At 38.9% G+C, this 17,439-nt stretch overlaps 1 protein-coding gene across 2 annotated transcripts in view; it reads right to left on the reverse strand.

Annotated features, from left to right (window-relative positions):
• Window positions 1-8,277: 8,277 nt before the first annotated feature.
• SPAG1 (sperm associated antigen 1) overlaps window positions 8,278-17,439 on the reverse strand; it is a 44,856-nt gene continuing 35,694 nt past the window's right edge. For both annotated transcript variants that reach the window (XM_075743622.1, XM_075743623.1), the window contains exons 15-19: window positions 15,503-15,644; window positions 14,482-14,608; window positions 11,016-11,180; window positions 8,710-9,087; window positions 8,278-8,554 (exon numbers count right to left, since the gene is read on the reverse strand). In XM_075743622.1, the coding sequence (XP_075599737.1) occupies window positions 8,423-8,554; window positions 8,710-9,087; window positions 11,016-11,180; window positions 14,482-14,608; window positions 15,503-15,644 (944 nt within the window). In that variant the 3' untranslated portion in view covers window positions 8,278-8,422. The remainder of the gene's footprint in view (window positions 8,555-8,709; window positions 9,088-11,015; window positions 11,181-14,481; window positions 14,609-15,502; window positions 15,645-17,439) is intronic.

The raw sequence follows: 17,439 nt of genomic DNA on the forward strand, positions 1-17,439 counted from the left end.
CTTCTAGTGGTCCTTTCTTCAGTGTGCTGCTTAGCCTTAGAAAAATGTGTATGTTCCCAGAAGGTGCTTTTTTCTGTAAGGTGCCGACTGCTGTCATCTCTTGTTGCCTTCAAACACTTCCATTTTGTTCCGTATGCTTTGGAAGCTGAATGCTCTGATACTTTGAAATACAAGATCTAAACTTAGTTGCATTTTGTATGAGACTTCAACCTGATAGCTATTCTGAAAAGAAACCTGAGCTGCCTCTATGGCAGGCAGGACAGTAAATGCTTTTCTGAGAGGATGCGGCTCTGGCGTAAGCATATTACTCTTTAAACAAAATTGCACCATCTTGGTACTGGTGGACTGGCTGTGGTCAGATTGCTGAGCTAAACTCTTTCTCATCTAAAGTGATGCTTTTCTCAATTCACGCAGTCTGTAAAAGGTTCATTCTGAAATGCTGCAGACTGGCCAGAGTTTCTGGGTAACAACTGGTATTCTCTGCTTGGCTGAACTGCCTATTCGTTAGGCTCATTTTCTCACCTGTGTCGTGACAGGCTTGGGAGCTAAGAAACTAAAACTGGTTGGGATGTGTTACAGAAGACATAGCTGGGTCTGCCTCATCCCAAACCCTTACGTAAGCTGTGTTTATATCAGAGTGAAAAACAAGAGGATAGCTGTTATGCTGAGTCAACTCCAAAGCTACAATTAGAGCATTATTTATACCTTTTCCAATGGCAGATGCTCAAAGAGAATGAGAACTAGGGTGAGTGAAATGGTGTACCCTGGAAATGGTAGCAAGGCATACAGGCAATTTTGCCATGTCGTCAGGCAGTCTGAATTTGGAAGCAAATGCAAATTTTCTATTTTATAGGGAGGTTAGTGTTAACAGCTCCTTTTTGTGCTTTTGTTCCCAATTGATTTTTATTCCCCACCCAATCTGAACACTTCTTAAAAAAATGTTGCTGAAGAGTAAATGTGTTGAATTAGGATCAGCATTAACTGAATGAAGCATTTGCTGCTCATCATCTTATAGCACCAGTTGTGAATTCTGATGTAATTTTTCAGGCCTGTATAGAAATGTCTCTTAGTCATGAACTGAAATGTTTACTGGTTCTTTAGGCAGAGGCTGGAGAATGGAGTAAAACGTGACCAGGTGAGGCAGTCATGCTTCTATCGCTGTGCATGCAATCCAACTGGTGAATGTTCTTCAAGGACTCCTAAACCTCCGAGTGAGTTAAATTTCAGTGCAGCCTCATATGACCACCTTCAATTAGTCGTCTGAAGACAGATGTTATTTGCTCCATGCCAACAAGGTGAACCTCCCCTTTGGATTTTGTTTTGCTTAGTTTTGAATCAGATGCCTCAGGCAATAGCAATAAAGTTATTGCTGATGTCCCAAGCCTTGAAAGTGTGTGATTTGGCTTTATCTAGTACACCTATGGAATGACTAAAGCACATCGATTTGTAGCAGTGCAATCTAACAGCAGGGAATGGGGAGGTGGAAGACCTGTTTCTGTGAGTTTAAACCTAACTTAATTCCTTGGGGCCTCAGTTTTGCTGTGCAGGAAACTGGAAATACGGTTTACTTTTGTAAGTAAACTTTTATCAAATGATAGTGTTACATTCAGTCACTGAAATCATCTTAGATAATTTTACATTCCACATTATTTCAACATTAGTTACCTCTTATAGGTAAGTAAGTTTTTCTGTTCACTTCTGGATAAGTTTTTAGTAGAAAACTGTTTTGCTGATTCATTTTGTAACTTTATTCAGATATAATATTTCATATGTGAGGCAGTCTGAACAGCACTATTAAATTCAGTGCAGCATCAAATTTTGAGTCTATAAAAAAGTGAAAGATACTTCCATGTGGGGTTTTTTTGATCATGAGTTGGTCTACACAGCACCAGGCCTGCTGGTGACAGATGGGGTACACCTGTCTCAGAGGGAAAAGGATCTTTGCACAGGAGGGCACACTCGATCCCCTTGTCCAGATCACTGATAAAGATATTAAACAGAACTTGCCCCATAATGAGCCTTGGGGAACTCCGCTTGTGACTGGCCACCAACTGGATTTAACTCCATTTACCACAACTCTCTGGGTCCAGCTATCCAGCCAGTTTTTTTACCCAGCAAAGAGTACAGCCATTCAAGCCATGAGCAGCCAGGTTCTCCAGGAGAATGCTGTGGGAAACTGTCAAAAGGTTTGACCAACATCTAGGTAGACAATGTCCACAGCCTTTCCCTCATGTACTTAAATGGGTCATCTTGTCAGAGAAGATCAGGTTAGTCAAGCAGGACAACCTGCTTTTCATAAACCCATGCTGACTGGCCTGATCGCCTGGTTATCCAATGACACCAAGTTGCGCAGGCGTGTTCATCTGGAGGATAGGAAGGCTCTACAGAGGGATCTGGACAGGCTGGATCGATGGGCCAAGGCCAGCTGTATGAGGTTCAACAAGGCTCAGTGCTGGGTCCTGCACTTGGGTCACAGTGCTACAGGCTTGGGGAAGAGTGGCTGGAAAGCTGCCTGGTGGAAAAGGACCTGGGGGTGCTGGTCGACAGCTGGCTGAATATGAGCCAGCAGTGTGCCCAGGTGGCCAAGAAGGCCAACAGCATCCTGGCTTGTATCAGGAATCGTGTGGCCAGCAGGACTAGGGAAGTGATCATCCCCCTGTACTCACCACTGGTGAGGCCGCAGCTTGAGTGCTGTGCTCAGTTTTGGGCCCCTCACTCCAAGAAAGACATTGAGGTGCTGGAATGTGTCCAGAGAAGGGCAACAAAGCTGGTGAAGGGTCTAGAGCACAAGTCTTATGAGGAGCAGCTGAGGGAACTGGAGTTGTTTAGCCTGGAGAAGAGGAGGCTGAGGGGAGACCTGATTGCTCTCTGCAGCTACCTGAAAGGAGGTTGTAGCCAGGTGGGGGTTGGTCTCTTCTCCCAAGTAACAAGCAATAGGATGAGAGGAAATTGCCTCAAGTTGTGCCAGGGAAGGTTTAGATTGGATATTAGGAAAAATGTCTTCACTGAAAAGGTTGTCAATCATTGGAACAGTGGTGGTCTTGGCAGTGCTAGGTTAATGGTTGGACTTGATTATTTTAAAGGTCTTTTCCAGCTTAAATTATTCTAATACACTAATACAGAAGATGCTCCTCTTATTTATAGATCTACCAATATAAGAATTCAATAAAGCAGCAGGGTAAGAGCATCCCCTTGCCAGCCTCTGGGCTGATACTTAAAATGTGATCAAATGGCTGCACTGGGCTTCCCTTGAAATGTTTTGGGTTTGGATCAGGCAGCAGAGGGAACAGGTATCCACCTGGCACAAAATCCAACCTCCTCATGGCAACTGGAAGCTCAACTGCAAACATGACCCTGCTGTCGCACCTCGCTCACATGCCAGGCCGGGTAACTGGGTTTCTTTGAGATGTGACAATCTCAGCACCTGCCTATGTACCAGGTACCAGCAGAAATCGTTCTGGTGGGCAAAGCCAGCCAGCCAACAGGACACAGCTCTTCTTTCACCAGGTCCTGGTGAGGTGACTTGACAAAAGGATGATTATTGCTTACTGTCTCAACAATAAGGACATCAAAATTCACAACAGCCTAAATCAGAGCGGTTGGGTTTAGGCACCAGACTGGCGCTGATGAGGTTTATGTGGCTCGAGCTACCCTTTCCTCGCAGGCTGCGTGCTCGTGTTTCTGAGCACGCCATTCTCTGCACTGGGCACTTTATCCCCCCTATAATCCTTCTTGCTTACAAGCAAAAAGACTCTCATGTTGCTGACTTTATTTACGAAGGTGGCATTTAGCAAGCAGCCACTGAGAAATAGCACAGGCCTTGAGGAAATGACACTGGTGCCCTGCACTGCCGCAGCTGGAGGCTGTGGCTCACACTGAATAACAGCCCAACAGGTAGGTAAACAGCGCTGCAGAGGCAGACACCCAGTAAACGAAGGAGCACTTACGGCTAAGTGACATTTACTACTCCTTCAGCCAGCCATTGGGGTTGGATGCCCAGCTCTGAGCTGCCTGCCCTTTGTCCCCTGGGTGGCTGCAGCTCGCAGGCAGTGAGCAGTTACACTGACTCGGGTCATCAATCTTGATTTACAAGTGGGGAGGGACTCTTGTTCCCTGCTGTTCAAAAAATATATATTTTGTTTATTGCAATTGGATTACATAAAATTGGTTTAGCAGTAACTGGGCTCTCACCCGCTTCTGCTGCCTGCTCCACTAAGCATGGAGGGTAAAAAGAGTGGTGGTGGCCGGGGGGCACTCTGCAGTAAATCAGCTTTTTGGCCAGAGAAGCAACCGTGCCGTGATGCTGCTCAGCCCTTGTAGCACCTCTTGCCGTTGCCCTTTGGGTGACAGTGCCTGTTCAACCTGGAGCTGGCTTCTCTAAAGACTTCAAAAATATTTTGAAGGGAGCAAAATAACCACAGTGCAAACCTGTTTCCCCAGCACGCTCCATTCCCTAGCCACCAGCCTCCTGTTCAGTGGTTACACAAAGAAATTTGCTGTCTCTTCACTTGTGTTAAAAACAGGGATTTGTATCCATGAGCAAATCCGTCACTGCAAGCCTGGTTAGCTAATTGTGGGTTGAGGTTTTTTTCGTTTGGTTGGTTTGTTTTTTTAAAAGGGTGGATGTTAATGCTGAGGGGTGAGTGGCAAGCCCCAGAGAGTAACACTGCACTGCGATTTGGGTCTCCTCCCCACAAAGCCAGGTATGCCATTTGAGATTCTCCTGCCCTCTTTGAAAGAGCAAATGCTTTATTCTTAAAAGGATGTAAACTCCAATAAACCAAAACAGATTTTTTTTTTTTTTCCTTCCCTTTTGCCCATTCTATTAATAGTTTCTGGGCCCCTGTGTTTCCACTGAAGCCACACAGAAAGCCCCCCCGCTGCAGTGCTGAAGTGGGCAGCCATAGTCTGACTTGAGAGTGGCAGAGCAGCTCAACCTGCAATGAGCAGAAGAGATGACGCTTACGGCGGGAGAGGGCAGTGTGATAAATGCCGGGGCAGAGCAGTTGTTAGTTACAATCAGATTTAAAAGACAGGAGTGTTTCAAAATGGGGGTGGAAGGGTGGGGTGAGGTGTGTGCAAAGACACCAGGAGGAGCAGGACAGGGATGTTACCTGTTAAGTGGGATGCTGCTGTGGCTTCTCTGCACAGGGGCCAGGCCCTTACCTGCCAACTGAGCAATTTTAGGAAAGCAACACCTAAAAGAGCGCCCTCCCACACCCCACGGCCCCAGAATGACACTCAGTGGGCTAATGCTGCCCCAAGACTGGCCTTGGCTTGAGCTGATCAGGCCAAATCAGCAGTACAGTCCCTAACGAGTTGTTGGATTTTGATTTTTTTTTTTTTTTAAGAAGTGCTATGTCTTTAGGAATTGTTCTGTCAGTTGCCCCCCCCCCCCCCCCCCCCCCCCCAACGCTGGCTGAACTAAGCAGCCAATCTCAATGAAATCTGAACGAGGCAGGGACACCACCAGAATGACTGCAAGTACTGCCAGCCCCATGGCAGTGGTACAGATGAATGGCTCACATGTCAACTTCTTCCATTTTTTTTTGGCTAGGCTGCATGGGCCATTTTTCTTACATTTGAGAATTGCTAACTTTTTTCTTTTTTTTAAAGAAATATATTAAAAGAAATATATTTTGACTATTATTTGACTTACTTACTTCATCTTTCAGCTATTAAAACAATAAATGTTCCAGTTTCTTCTTTATTCCCTTGTACTTTAAAAAAAGAAAAATCTCTTTAACCTTGGAAGCAGAGGCCAAATGTTCCTAGTCGAGACAGGTGTGAGGACCATCAGATAGACAAGATCTGCAGATGATACAGCTGACCTTAAAGAATAGACGTAGCAAAGATTTAGTATGTGTAACTTCAGGGGCTGCTATATGTAGTGCAGGGCGATGACAAGTTTAAGCTTTCTAGCCCAACCCGCTCCCTTACTACTGTCAACGGACCAGAGACACGCTGACCATCAAGAGATGGGAGATGTGTGACTTCATGGCAAAGTGCGATTTTTCAAATCAGGGGATGTTTGCCATTTAATCTCCTGCTGACTGCATCTGACGCAGGCGGGTACAAATCTCTGACTGCAGCTGGTGACAGCTGCCTCCCACCAGCCGGTTAACGGGTTCACTTGCAAACACACTGCTGCAGTTCTCCATTTAGAACTTCTTAACAAGAGGTAATTTTAGCTTCCTGATCTGCTGATCTCTCTCATTTTTACCTCAAACTGAGTTAACCTCTGTTTTGGCTGACATTCAAGCTGGAAGGTATGAGAAGAAAAAGTAGCTTCCTGGACTACTAGACTATTTTCCTCTGGACTACTTTTAGGTTTTAGTTTAATGGCTAGGGATTGATTAAACTGTCCTAAAATTAGCTGTGACACTGCATACCTACTCATGAAAACTCATCTGTCCATTTCCTCATGGATAAATGACTGGTCAAGAACACTCCATTTAAAAAAACCTCTTGCCTTTTAAAGCCTTTTTGTCTTTTTAGTAATTGGCCTGATTGCCTCCTCAACTTACTAAATTATATTTTATTATTTACTGCTGCAAATATTCTGCAAAGATTTTTGTCTTCAGCATCCAAACAAAGTGTACAACGAGATAGGAACTTTAGCAGTCAAGACTGCTTCTTGGAAGATATCTAAAGAGCTTTTAATACTTGGATGTTTTGGTGGCAGAGAAAGATTTAACTTCATCAAGAGCTTTTGTGATGTGGTGGCTTTTGACATTGGCTCTTACTCAACTACAGTTTTCAAGCAACTATTTTAAAATTACATAGCTGGGATTTAAGCTTTCTTTTAGCAAAAGAATGTTTCCTAATCAGTGTATTATCAATACAGTCCTCTAACTTGCTACTTATTGTTATTAAAATCACTCTGAACGCTCTTAATCGATTTTCATTTAAGTTTTCTAAACCATGTCAGTAAGTTGCACATACACAATGAATCTTCTCTGAAAATACTAATCTACAGTGGAAAAAATAAAAAGATTGAAATTACTAACATAGAAATTAGTGAATGTGAACACCTTGCCACCATGACTGAGGAATGAAATTGGCACTTTGTTGGTTAAGTACAATTGGTTGTGCATAGATCAGATGAGCAATAGATCTCTCTTGAACACATGACGATCTCATAAAAAGAGGACGTTTAAAACCAAAAAGCATCAGTTGTACTGACAGGGCTTTAAGAGTTAAAAGCCTCATTCTTGGCACTCTAGTTCAAGAAAAAACACATATTCCACATGTCAGAATTGTAAGACTCAAAAGTGTAGAACCAGGAAAGAAAATTCATAATTGTACTTTTCAAGAAAAAACTTTATTTTATTAATATACACCTGAGAAAAATTTTCATTAGAACAACATTCTTAATAATTTTGCAGTGCTAGTGAGTTTGATATACATTTATATTACATGTGCAAAGAAGGCATTGGGGTATCTGAGAAGTTTAAAAGCTTCATCTTGAAAAAAGGAGCTTTGTCAGAATCAAATATAAAACTTAAGTACTGCCTGAAATAATTAATAAAAAAATCATACTGATCCAAAAAATGGTTTTAGTTTTAGCTTTAGGAATATGTCTGTAAACAGAAATAGCCAGTGTTTTAAATAATCTGATTACAAAACTCAGAGTTAAATATTTTCATTGCTAAGTGCAGCCACTTCTTCTCTTGTTTACTACTGCCACTTCAAAAGCCGTGCAAACCAGCTGTCCTTACACACACAGAGAAAAAAAATAATTATCTGTGCACTAAAAATGGCTCCCTTGTTAATCATTTTAAAAAACATACTCGTTTATTTAATTAATCATTTTGATTCAAAGTGTTCCATGACAAGCTAATACATTATTCATTTACCTTTGCTGCTAAGCTGTACTGCATCGAAAATATTTAAATCTGTTTTCAAGGGATAATGAAGAAACAGATGGCCTGTAGCAGTTTATCTGAAAAATGTTAATACTTTTTGTAAACTCATTTTAGCAAAGCTATTGCTAACTGACCCGTTTAACTTGAAGACACTTCTTTATCACAAGAACATACAACTCACAAAATGATATAACAAGTGATGACTAAAAGTGTGTTATCTATCGTACCATCAAGACACTTCATATTATATATATATAATGTAAAATATATCTTTTCATATATTTAATTAACATAGTCTAAATAAAATCAGTACGCCAAATAACATGAACTCTGTTACTGAACACAAAGACATGCACTAAATTCTAGAGATGTAAAATGTATACAACTACAAGACAAAAAAGAGCAGCAAGTTTTAAATGTGCATATGCTGTCAAACCAAACAGAATTCAAACAGTTCGGGTAAAGACCCACTTCAAACCATGCAAGTCTGCAGGGTTCACACATCCATCTTATAAACATGAACTGTAAGCATGCAAGTGATAAATTTTAACTTCTTAAAGTTCATAAACCTTTTTAAGGCTCTCAAGATCTTCCAAAGTGTACTGATGATTCTGGTTTTCTGAGAGTGAGTTAAACAGTTGCTGAACCTGTTCTTTTTCATTTTTGCTAAGAAGGGCCAGCACCACCTGAAAAAACAGATTATTTTATAATTAGCACAGGTTGATCAAAAATCATAGTATTTGAGAGAGATACAAAATCAGTGTATCATTTCCTTATAAGATACGAAAATTTCCTTCAGGTTTGAGTTCAACTTAAGTACGCATTCAATCTAGGTTCTTACCCTAAATCTTTCCGCCTTGCTCAAGTAGAAAAGGTGCTGATATACAAGGCCAGGATCTTTTCCAACGAGGTAATATTCCAATGACTGGATAAAAATCAGAAAGATTTCTCCTTCAAGTTTATTACTTAGCAGCACTGGCATTTTTTTTGGATCAATAATCGTTAAAAGATCTGCACAAGCAGCTTTATCCTTATTGGTATTCACTGCATTTATAATTTGACCAAAGTCATAAGCATTAGATGGTTCAGAAATACGCAGTTTCTCAGAGGTCTTCAGTGGCACACTCTCTTGAACTGCTTCCTTAGAAGTAACATGATCAGTCACAACACCTTCTGGTGCAGCAAACTGTCTCTCTTCCTGGTCATCACATTCAGTCACCTTCACAAAGAAAACAGCAACGAATCATTTTAACGTGGATAACCTGAAGCTTCATAAACTGTATGCATATATCCATCAGTAATGTCACTAAATTAAAGTTAGCACTTCACTCTTCATAAAAGAAAGACATCTATGTTCCTTTATGTCCTACTTCCCCACAGACCAGCACCTCTCTAATTCATATTTAAAGGTTTGCAGCCAGAAATGTGTTTTTTACATTTCCTTTCACTGCTTGGCACTCCACTGTTGAAAGACAACTGAAGACCACTGGGAGAAAGCTAAGGAGGACTGTATAAATAAATGTACGTATATTAAATGTGAAGTTGCAGAAGACAAGCAGAACTGAAGTTTAGTCACCAGATATCCATGTTTCACTTCACTGCTGTGCCTCCAGAATAGGACAGGTACATCGCAGCTGTATTGGGTTGTTTGTAGTCTCGCTGTGGAAGGAGAAAGCTCAGCATGGTCTAACTGCCCGAACACCCACTGAACTTCTCTGGAGTTTGCAGTTTCATGAATCAGTCACTAGAAAATTAACCGTGGGTTCAACTACGTTTGCTAAAATCCATTTCAAGCTATCAAGAGTTGTGGAATTAGTACAAACACTAAATTCTTGTTGAACATGGTCTCTTCAATGGATGCCAAGGTTTTTGGAAAGTCTGAAGATCCTGCATTGCATAGTACTGTGCTGTGAGCTAAATTAGTCATTTTGGGAAAATACTGTTTTGGGCTTATGGACTTTTTGTTCTATTTTTAACAATCCTTAGTATCAACAGAGAAATCTTGACTGTCTTGTATATAATTACAGTTTGATTAAAATGGAATAATAATGATAAATCCCAGTTTCTAATAAAATTTTCCCTACTTTTCTTGCAGTCTGTTTTCAGAGAACTACCTTGTACTACAGCAGATAAGACAGGGAAGGGCAGCTGTAATTATGATAGCAAACGTAAATGCTTCCTGCCCCACCCCTGGAAAAATCACCACTGCCAGTAATGTAGTTAGCTGGTCTTTCAACAATGCAGTCACTTCCCAAACCTCCTCTAAACACTCTCCAGGTCCCTTTGTTTGTCACAACTCAGAGCTTAACTAACACTATACCCGGCTTATGCTAGTTACATAAAATCCCCTGAACTCGTGACAATGTGCAGTGTTTCAATAAAACAAGTTGGCTTTATATGAGTAACTGCAGTTTGCATTATCCACCATTTTGAAATTACATTATCAAATTACAGTATCACTGTACAAACCGGTAACTATCTATTTTAACTATATATTTTAAAACAAAAAGGGGGGGGGGGGGGAGACAAGACATATTCTTAAAGGACAAGCAATGCTACAATCCAAAAATATCGGATGACTGAGAAAATCCTTTCATTGCCTAATTCTACCCAGAACTCTGCAAGGCTAACATTTGATCCAGTACATAACATTACATCACCTATTTCTTTTATAAGACCCTACAGATATTTTACCCATAAACTTGGTCTTTAAGCCAGGATTTAATTCTTCAGACTAGTAACTTTACTACTGGCACAAGGACAGGCAGCACGCCTGCTGACAATGAACCTTTGCCAGCAAAGTCCCAGAACCTCCCAGACTAGCAAAGACTTTAAAAGCAAAACTGCTATTTGACAGCTGTATTCCGTAAAACAGGTATTTCAAAGTCTGAAGTTTACAAGGAGCATATCCTCAAATTTAGTGCCATCTAAATGTATTTTTTTCCATTTCTGTGCTTTACTATAGAATATAATGCACACTGAACGCATCATAGCCAAGAATCCTCCAATATGCCCTCAAAATAACATGAAAAATACAACCCCACCCCCAAAAATGTAGACCTAAGAAGTGCAAAATAAAAGCTTTAATATTATCTCTTCAAATGTGCGGCTTCTGTACTGCCTGCTTTTAAAAATGGCCAGGTATACCTCTTGTATGGTTATTTTCTTCCTTTGCTTTTGCTGACTGCCAGCTGCAGCACTGCTGTCAATGTTAAGCAGTTGGGTTACCTCCTCTAGTTCCTTTTTTGCTTCAAGAACATTTGGATCTATTAGAAGTACTCTGTTGAAATCATCAACACTGGCTTGATAATTCTGTAAGAAGAAGGGAAAATAATTTTTTTCATAAACACACTACTATAAAAATAAATTTGAAGCACCATACTGTCCTTTACAATTAAGAAAAATAAAAACGCTAGGATCTTGACATTAAGTAGACAAAAATAATCTAAATACAAACAGTGTAATTTCATTAGAGGGGAAAAAGGAAACTGAAGAGGAATTTGAGTTAGTATTTTGTGACTAAATACTTCCGTATTAAATATGTAATATGAATTCATTTATTCTGAGAAACATATTTCCTGTATCAGAGAATACATTACTGAAGATTGCTGCTTTTAAGCGTAATTGCTTACAGTGTAACACTTCCTCAAGATTAAAACAATGTGAGTCCATCAACAGTTTGGGTACTTGCTTTGCCAATAAAAGAGAGTTAAATTAAGCTTAGATTTAAAATATACCTCATCTTCCCGGGCTTCAACCCAATAGACCATCTCTTACAGTCCAAGAAGGGAAATTTTTGGTAAAACTTGAGAAGATTGGGATTATGTTATGAACTCTGGGATAAACAGGATTAGGAAGACAAACACAGCGATAGAGCAGCATTAGGACACAGTTCCTCAGTAATCGGTCTTGTCATTTGTTTAATGTTTTTATTTCAAATTTTGACACAAGGAATTATGATTTTTTAGACTAAATTTTCTGGACAGACAAAATTAATAGCATCAGTTCTGAGAAACACTGGAGTATCACATAGAGAAATCAAGACACCTTGAGGGCTGGAGTATCAAAAATAAGGATGGGATGTAGCAGTAAACAGTAATAGACCATAAAAAAATGAACATACTTTCTTTGTGTGAGGGACCTAATATTTCTTCTGTTCCCAAGCAGTATCATAAAGTTACTGTAAGTCATTCATATTACCATGAAAAACATCCTCATGTACCAGCTGAGGCATTTCCTCAGCATCTCAACTGTAATAAAAGTACTAGTGTACAAGTCACTCATATTCTCTTTCCTACACGGAATATTTTGTTCTATACTGATGACCAGTATTCAAGGTGCAGAGACACTGCACTGAGTCTACAAGTGAACTGAAGTCTGCTGTATCATGAAAGAAGAGTAAGAAAACTAGAATTATTTAGCCTTGGGAATGAATGCAGAAAGGGGGCAGATTGCTTTAATCAGAAAACAGCTACTAATTAAGCTAAACCATCTGAACTACAGATGTAAAGATTCAAACTACAGAGAATTGAGATTCTGGATCAGGCTTCTGAAAACAATGACAAGGGTCACCAACCAACCAACCCCCTGGATTTAAAATTGCAGCCTGCCAGACTTCACAAGAAAAAGCACGCAAGATGGTTGTACCCAAAGCAAGAGACTGGACTATCAGCTGTAGGAGATGCAGTCCGGGGTCCTATGTTATAGGCCTAATTTATCACACAAGCACAATTTTTTCCTGATCATCCCTTGACTACATCTCACTAAATCTATTAAAACCCCCATAATTTACTACATTAAATTCCACAGCAGCTTTTGTGGTAAAATATCTGGATATTTATATGCAAATAACACGTCCCAGCTTAGTTAGGTCTTTGCCAAACTACATGCTTTTAGCTCTTAAAATTTTTCATTACAGAGTCAGTTATCAACCTCAAATGACTTTTGTTACTTTCTCTGGTTTTACGAATCACTCACATCCCTGGAATTAGCAATAATGAAGGCATTAAATCCAACCACAACAACACATCTTGGGAGTCCCCAGCTCAGACTGTTCTGAAGGAATTCATGAACACTGTGTTTCAGGTTATGTCTTCAATAATACAAAAATAGCAATTTTTTCTAGGACGTTCAAAAAAGAAGAAGTTATTTCTCTGTAATTCTTTACATTCTTCAGTAGTGCGTAATTCCCTTTTTTTTGACTGGTAGAATCACTATATACCTGTGCTCATATTTATACTAATTTTTTATCAACTTAACAAGATAACGTTATAGATTATTAATACCAGGTAGCTTGGTACAGTTACAGAAAAGCTTTTACATAAAATTAAGACTTTTCACCTTCTTTGAAAATTAATAAAAGCAAACTTTCAAAGTTTCACAGCCACTGTACAACAGAGGAACAAATTTATCACAAACAAAAGATCCCATGGTTTCTATGACTTGCATTTGGAATTAGTAATATGAGATGAGAATAGGCTAGTACACTGTTAAGCATCAGCAGGTTGTCCTCAGGTATTTGTAAGCTGAGAGACAATCAGGTAATTTTTTGTTAAGGCATCAAAATTAATGGAGGTCTGAGGTACGTATTCATTTGATGGACACTGCTGGAACTTGGTGGACGCTCAGAGTGATCACCTCCAGTTATAAACAGCAACATGGCAGAAAGCATGTTTAAAGACACTTGTACAATTTAATACAAAGTAGATGACGACAGATGCCATCATGAGCCAATAGAAGTGAGACGCTGATAAATCAGTATCAGGTTAAGAGCTGACAGGTAGCATAAGGATCGCTATGAAAAGAACTGCCAAGTGTAGAGGCTAATTAACATCACTGAAGAAGGGGAACCAACAAATGGATGGACAAAAGGATCGACATGGTTCAAGTGATGGAACAAGAGATTTGCAGTCACATTCAGGATGAGTATGAGCAATATAAGTCTGCATTTATGAAGAACAGGTAAAAGGATACTCAAAAAACTGTACATAGGATACTCAAAAAATTGTGTGTAAGATGAGCACGGTAGAGACACCACCACCACTGTGTAGATGGAAAGGAGAAGGTTGAGTCCCTACATTGTTCACAGAGTAAGAAAGCAGATTACGGGCAGAGGTTTGTAATGTGTTTGGAGAAGGAAGAGAGAGAGAGAGAGCGCGCGCAAAGATAATTAAACTCCTGGTTTAACATGACAAGCATTCAAATATGAGTAGAAGTCAAAAGACACAGCTTGAGATTTTAGTTTGAACCGATGAAGTCATACTTGGAGAGAATCCATTTGTCACCAGCAAAGATATAGTAACAGACTGGGATACCCAGAAGAATATCGGAACATTAGAAGAGAGTTGAAACTTGCTTAACCAATCTCCAGTCAAACCTCATTTATTCCAATATTCTTGTATTTTCACAAGTTGTTACAAGTCAACATGCAGGTTTTTATATTGCAAAAATATTTATATAGTATATTATGTATGCCTAATGCTCTACAAAGTAATAAATCATCAGCACTGCATACTTTGTATTCACCCATCGACTGCAACTACCTGATAGCCTTTGAAGAGGATAAGCAAGTTTAGAAGTGCTTAAGAATACCTGCCATGTTCTTTTTCCTCACCTGTAATCCTTTGTACGCTAGTGCTCTTCTATAAAAAGCTTTAATATTAGAATCTTCTATCTGAAGAACATGATCACAATCCTGCTTAGCCTCTTCATATTTATACAGTTTCAAGTAACAGAGAGCTCTAACACAGAAAAACAGAATACACTGCAATATAAGTAAATTCTACAGTGCTGTAGTGCCAACAGTATCTGACTCATAAATGTTAATTACAATACTTCACACAATTCAGTCTCAATGTGGTTTTTTTTAAAGTACATCAAAACCAGCATCACTGGATGGATTTAGAGAGGGCCAAATCCTGCAATAAAAGTTAAAATTCAAATACAACTAATGCTTGAAGTTAGGCAGGTATATAAGTATTTTAAAAGCAGAGCGTATGTTAATATATAAGATAGTATAGTAGTGGATATAGTATGGATTTTATACAGCCATTCTGGGTAAAAAAATGCTCTAGATTAAACAAGCAATACTGCTTTCTGCACCTAATTATTACTTGGAAGACTCCTATTCAAGTACTGCCCTAACCAAATCCTTCTTAGTTTGTGAAAGCTGATAAGATTACAGCATAAAGAATTATGCTGCAGAATTAGGTCAACCTTTAAAATAATGCTGTTGTATGACCTTGTTCCTACTTTTATTTTCTTAAAATGTACATTTTCTCTGAACTATTACTCTGAACTATTTGAGATACTGCTACTGCAGTCAGTTTTTAATTAAATTCATACCAGTATTCTAAAAAAAATGCTGCAAAATGCTGTGCTAATTATAACTTTTAGTATTGCTTACTCTGTTTATATAAAGATTTTAAGATATCTATCATTGGCATTAATACTTGCTCCCCTTGGAAAAGAATGCAGTTTAACAAAAAAATAAATTTTGTTATTAGAAACACTCATCAAGTGGGAAAAAAATTCCTATTTTTACAACAGTGACTGAAGGGATGCAATATCTCTATTTGCAGTGAAATTATAACTATTGTTATCCCACAAAGCAGGGTTAGATTTTGGATCTTTACCTGTTAGTGTAGATCGTACATTCCTCGGTATTTAACTTCATGCATTCGCTGTATTTATTCACAGCTTCTTCGTATTTACCCTTTTTTACAAAATCATTCCCTGCAGTTTTTAATGTCTTGAACTTCTCCTCAGCTTTCTCACCTACATTACAAAAGGATCACAGTGTTACATAAGAAGGTCAGTTCATTAAGGGTAGCCAAATAATCTACCGAGACTAAGAATAAATGCTTGGCAAGTGGAGTATCTTTATCGGCCTACACATTACCATTTCTGTCCCAGATCTCCCTGCTTAAGAATAAGGAAGAAAGGCATAAACTAAGAAAGACATAAACTACCATATCTACATTTGGCACAACACATATTTCCCCATGCACCAGGATTTTGCTGAAAATCATGGGAATGCAACAGACAGCTTTACACTTTCACCTCCTTCTGTCTACCCCTTCTGTGGGGTAGAGAGGGACTATGTATCTCCAGAGAGACCAGTTTTATTTAGAATGGTGGAGATTTAGTCAGAAGGATTAAAGGCCTTCTAGATCTCCACCATCACACCAAGGCGGCCATAATTTGATCTCATATTCTCTCTGCAAGCAACTATCTATCAACAATTACTATGCTAAACTGACAACAAACAACAAATCATCACATCAGGATGGGTTAGTGATACATCAGTAATATTCTGTTAATAACTGTTTAAAAAAGATGCTTTGAGAACACCTAACTATACTTTTTTATTATTATTCTGTTCTTCCATAATTGTCTTTCCTTCCAAACTCCACACCATTTGTTGCATATGCTTCTGGGTTAGACTACAATTTTTACGTATGTTTCCAGTGGAAAACCAATTCTGACTGTAGTTTCACATCTCTGTTGTGAGCAGAAAATAATTAGTAACACAGCTCTAAGTAACTCATAATGGAAAAATCTGCTTGTTGTACCTTGCTAAAGAATATGAGCCCCTTGCCAAGCTTCAGATTTTAAACACTGTATATAACCAGATAATTTTAACCAGTAATAAACTCAGTGAGTTCTTTCACAAAAACATGGCAGTCTCCTATGCCAGAAAACTACATTTAGACTTGGAGGAAAAAAAAAAAAAAAAGAAACCATGTGAAACCAGAACAGACTTATGCAAGAAACACAACTAAATTATAACTCAAGCTGTAAGACACAAAACCCAACAGACAATTGTTGCAATGAAGTGTCAGCCAACAGTAAGGTTTAACTACTGACTGAACACTACTGCTGGCACACTTCCAGCACCAGCTATCACTGTTAGGTCCCACTGATTTAGTACAGGCCTGAGAAGGCCACAACCTTAGAGTCAGCCTTCAGTGAAGAAAATGATTATGCAGTCTTGTTTTAATATTTCTAGAAACAAAGGCCAACCAAAGCTCACTCTATTTGAAATAGATTGAGACTTGTTTTGTTTCAAAACGCCATGGAGTACTATCTTCATGAAGATAGTGATGGCCAGTTTCATTAAGTTATGTAGCAGGCTAAACACGATCACTACTCTTCTCAGAAGCAACCATGGTACTCAGTGTACTTTTTACTACAATGATCTTCAAATTCTCTCTCTTAACAAAGTTACACAAGGTTATATAGATCCAAATTTACTACTTAAAAGGTTTACATTAAACAGGTTGGTTATACAATGAAATAAAAACCCAACAAGTTGTATTCCTTAATAACAGAAAAAGCCTGGAGTACAATCAATACAACAAAAAGCACTTTTCCAGATAAGCGTTTAATACCAACAATTGTGCAAAATATCAGTTTTCTATTTAATTTAAAAAAACAAAACAACAAAAGTTAAACCCAATTGCTGCCCAGTCCTTAAGAGTGAGGAATCAGTAATGACATGCACTAACAACTGTAATGAAAATACTGAAGTCATTGGACGTATGAAAAAGTAGAGTAAAAATTTTTATCA

This window comes from Balearica regulorum, chromosome 2 (assembly GCF_011004875.1).
Source record: "Balearica regulorum gibbericeps isolate bBalReg1 chromosome 2, bBalReg1.pri, whole genome shotgun sequence".
NCBI classification, from domain to species: domain Eukaryota; kingdom Metazoa; phylum Chordata; class Aves; order Gruiformes; family Gruidae; genus Balearica; species Balearica regulorum.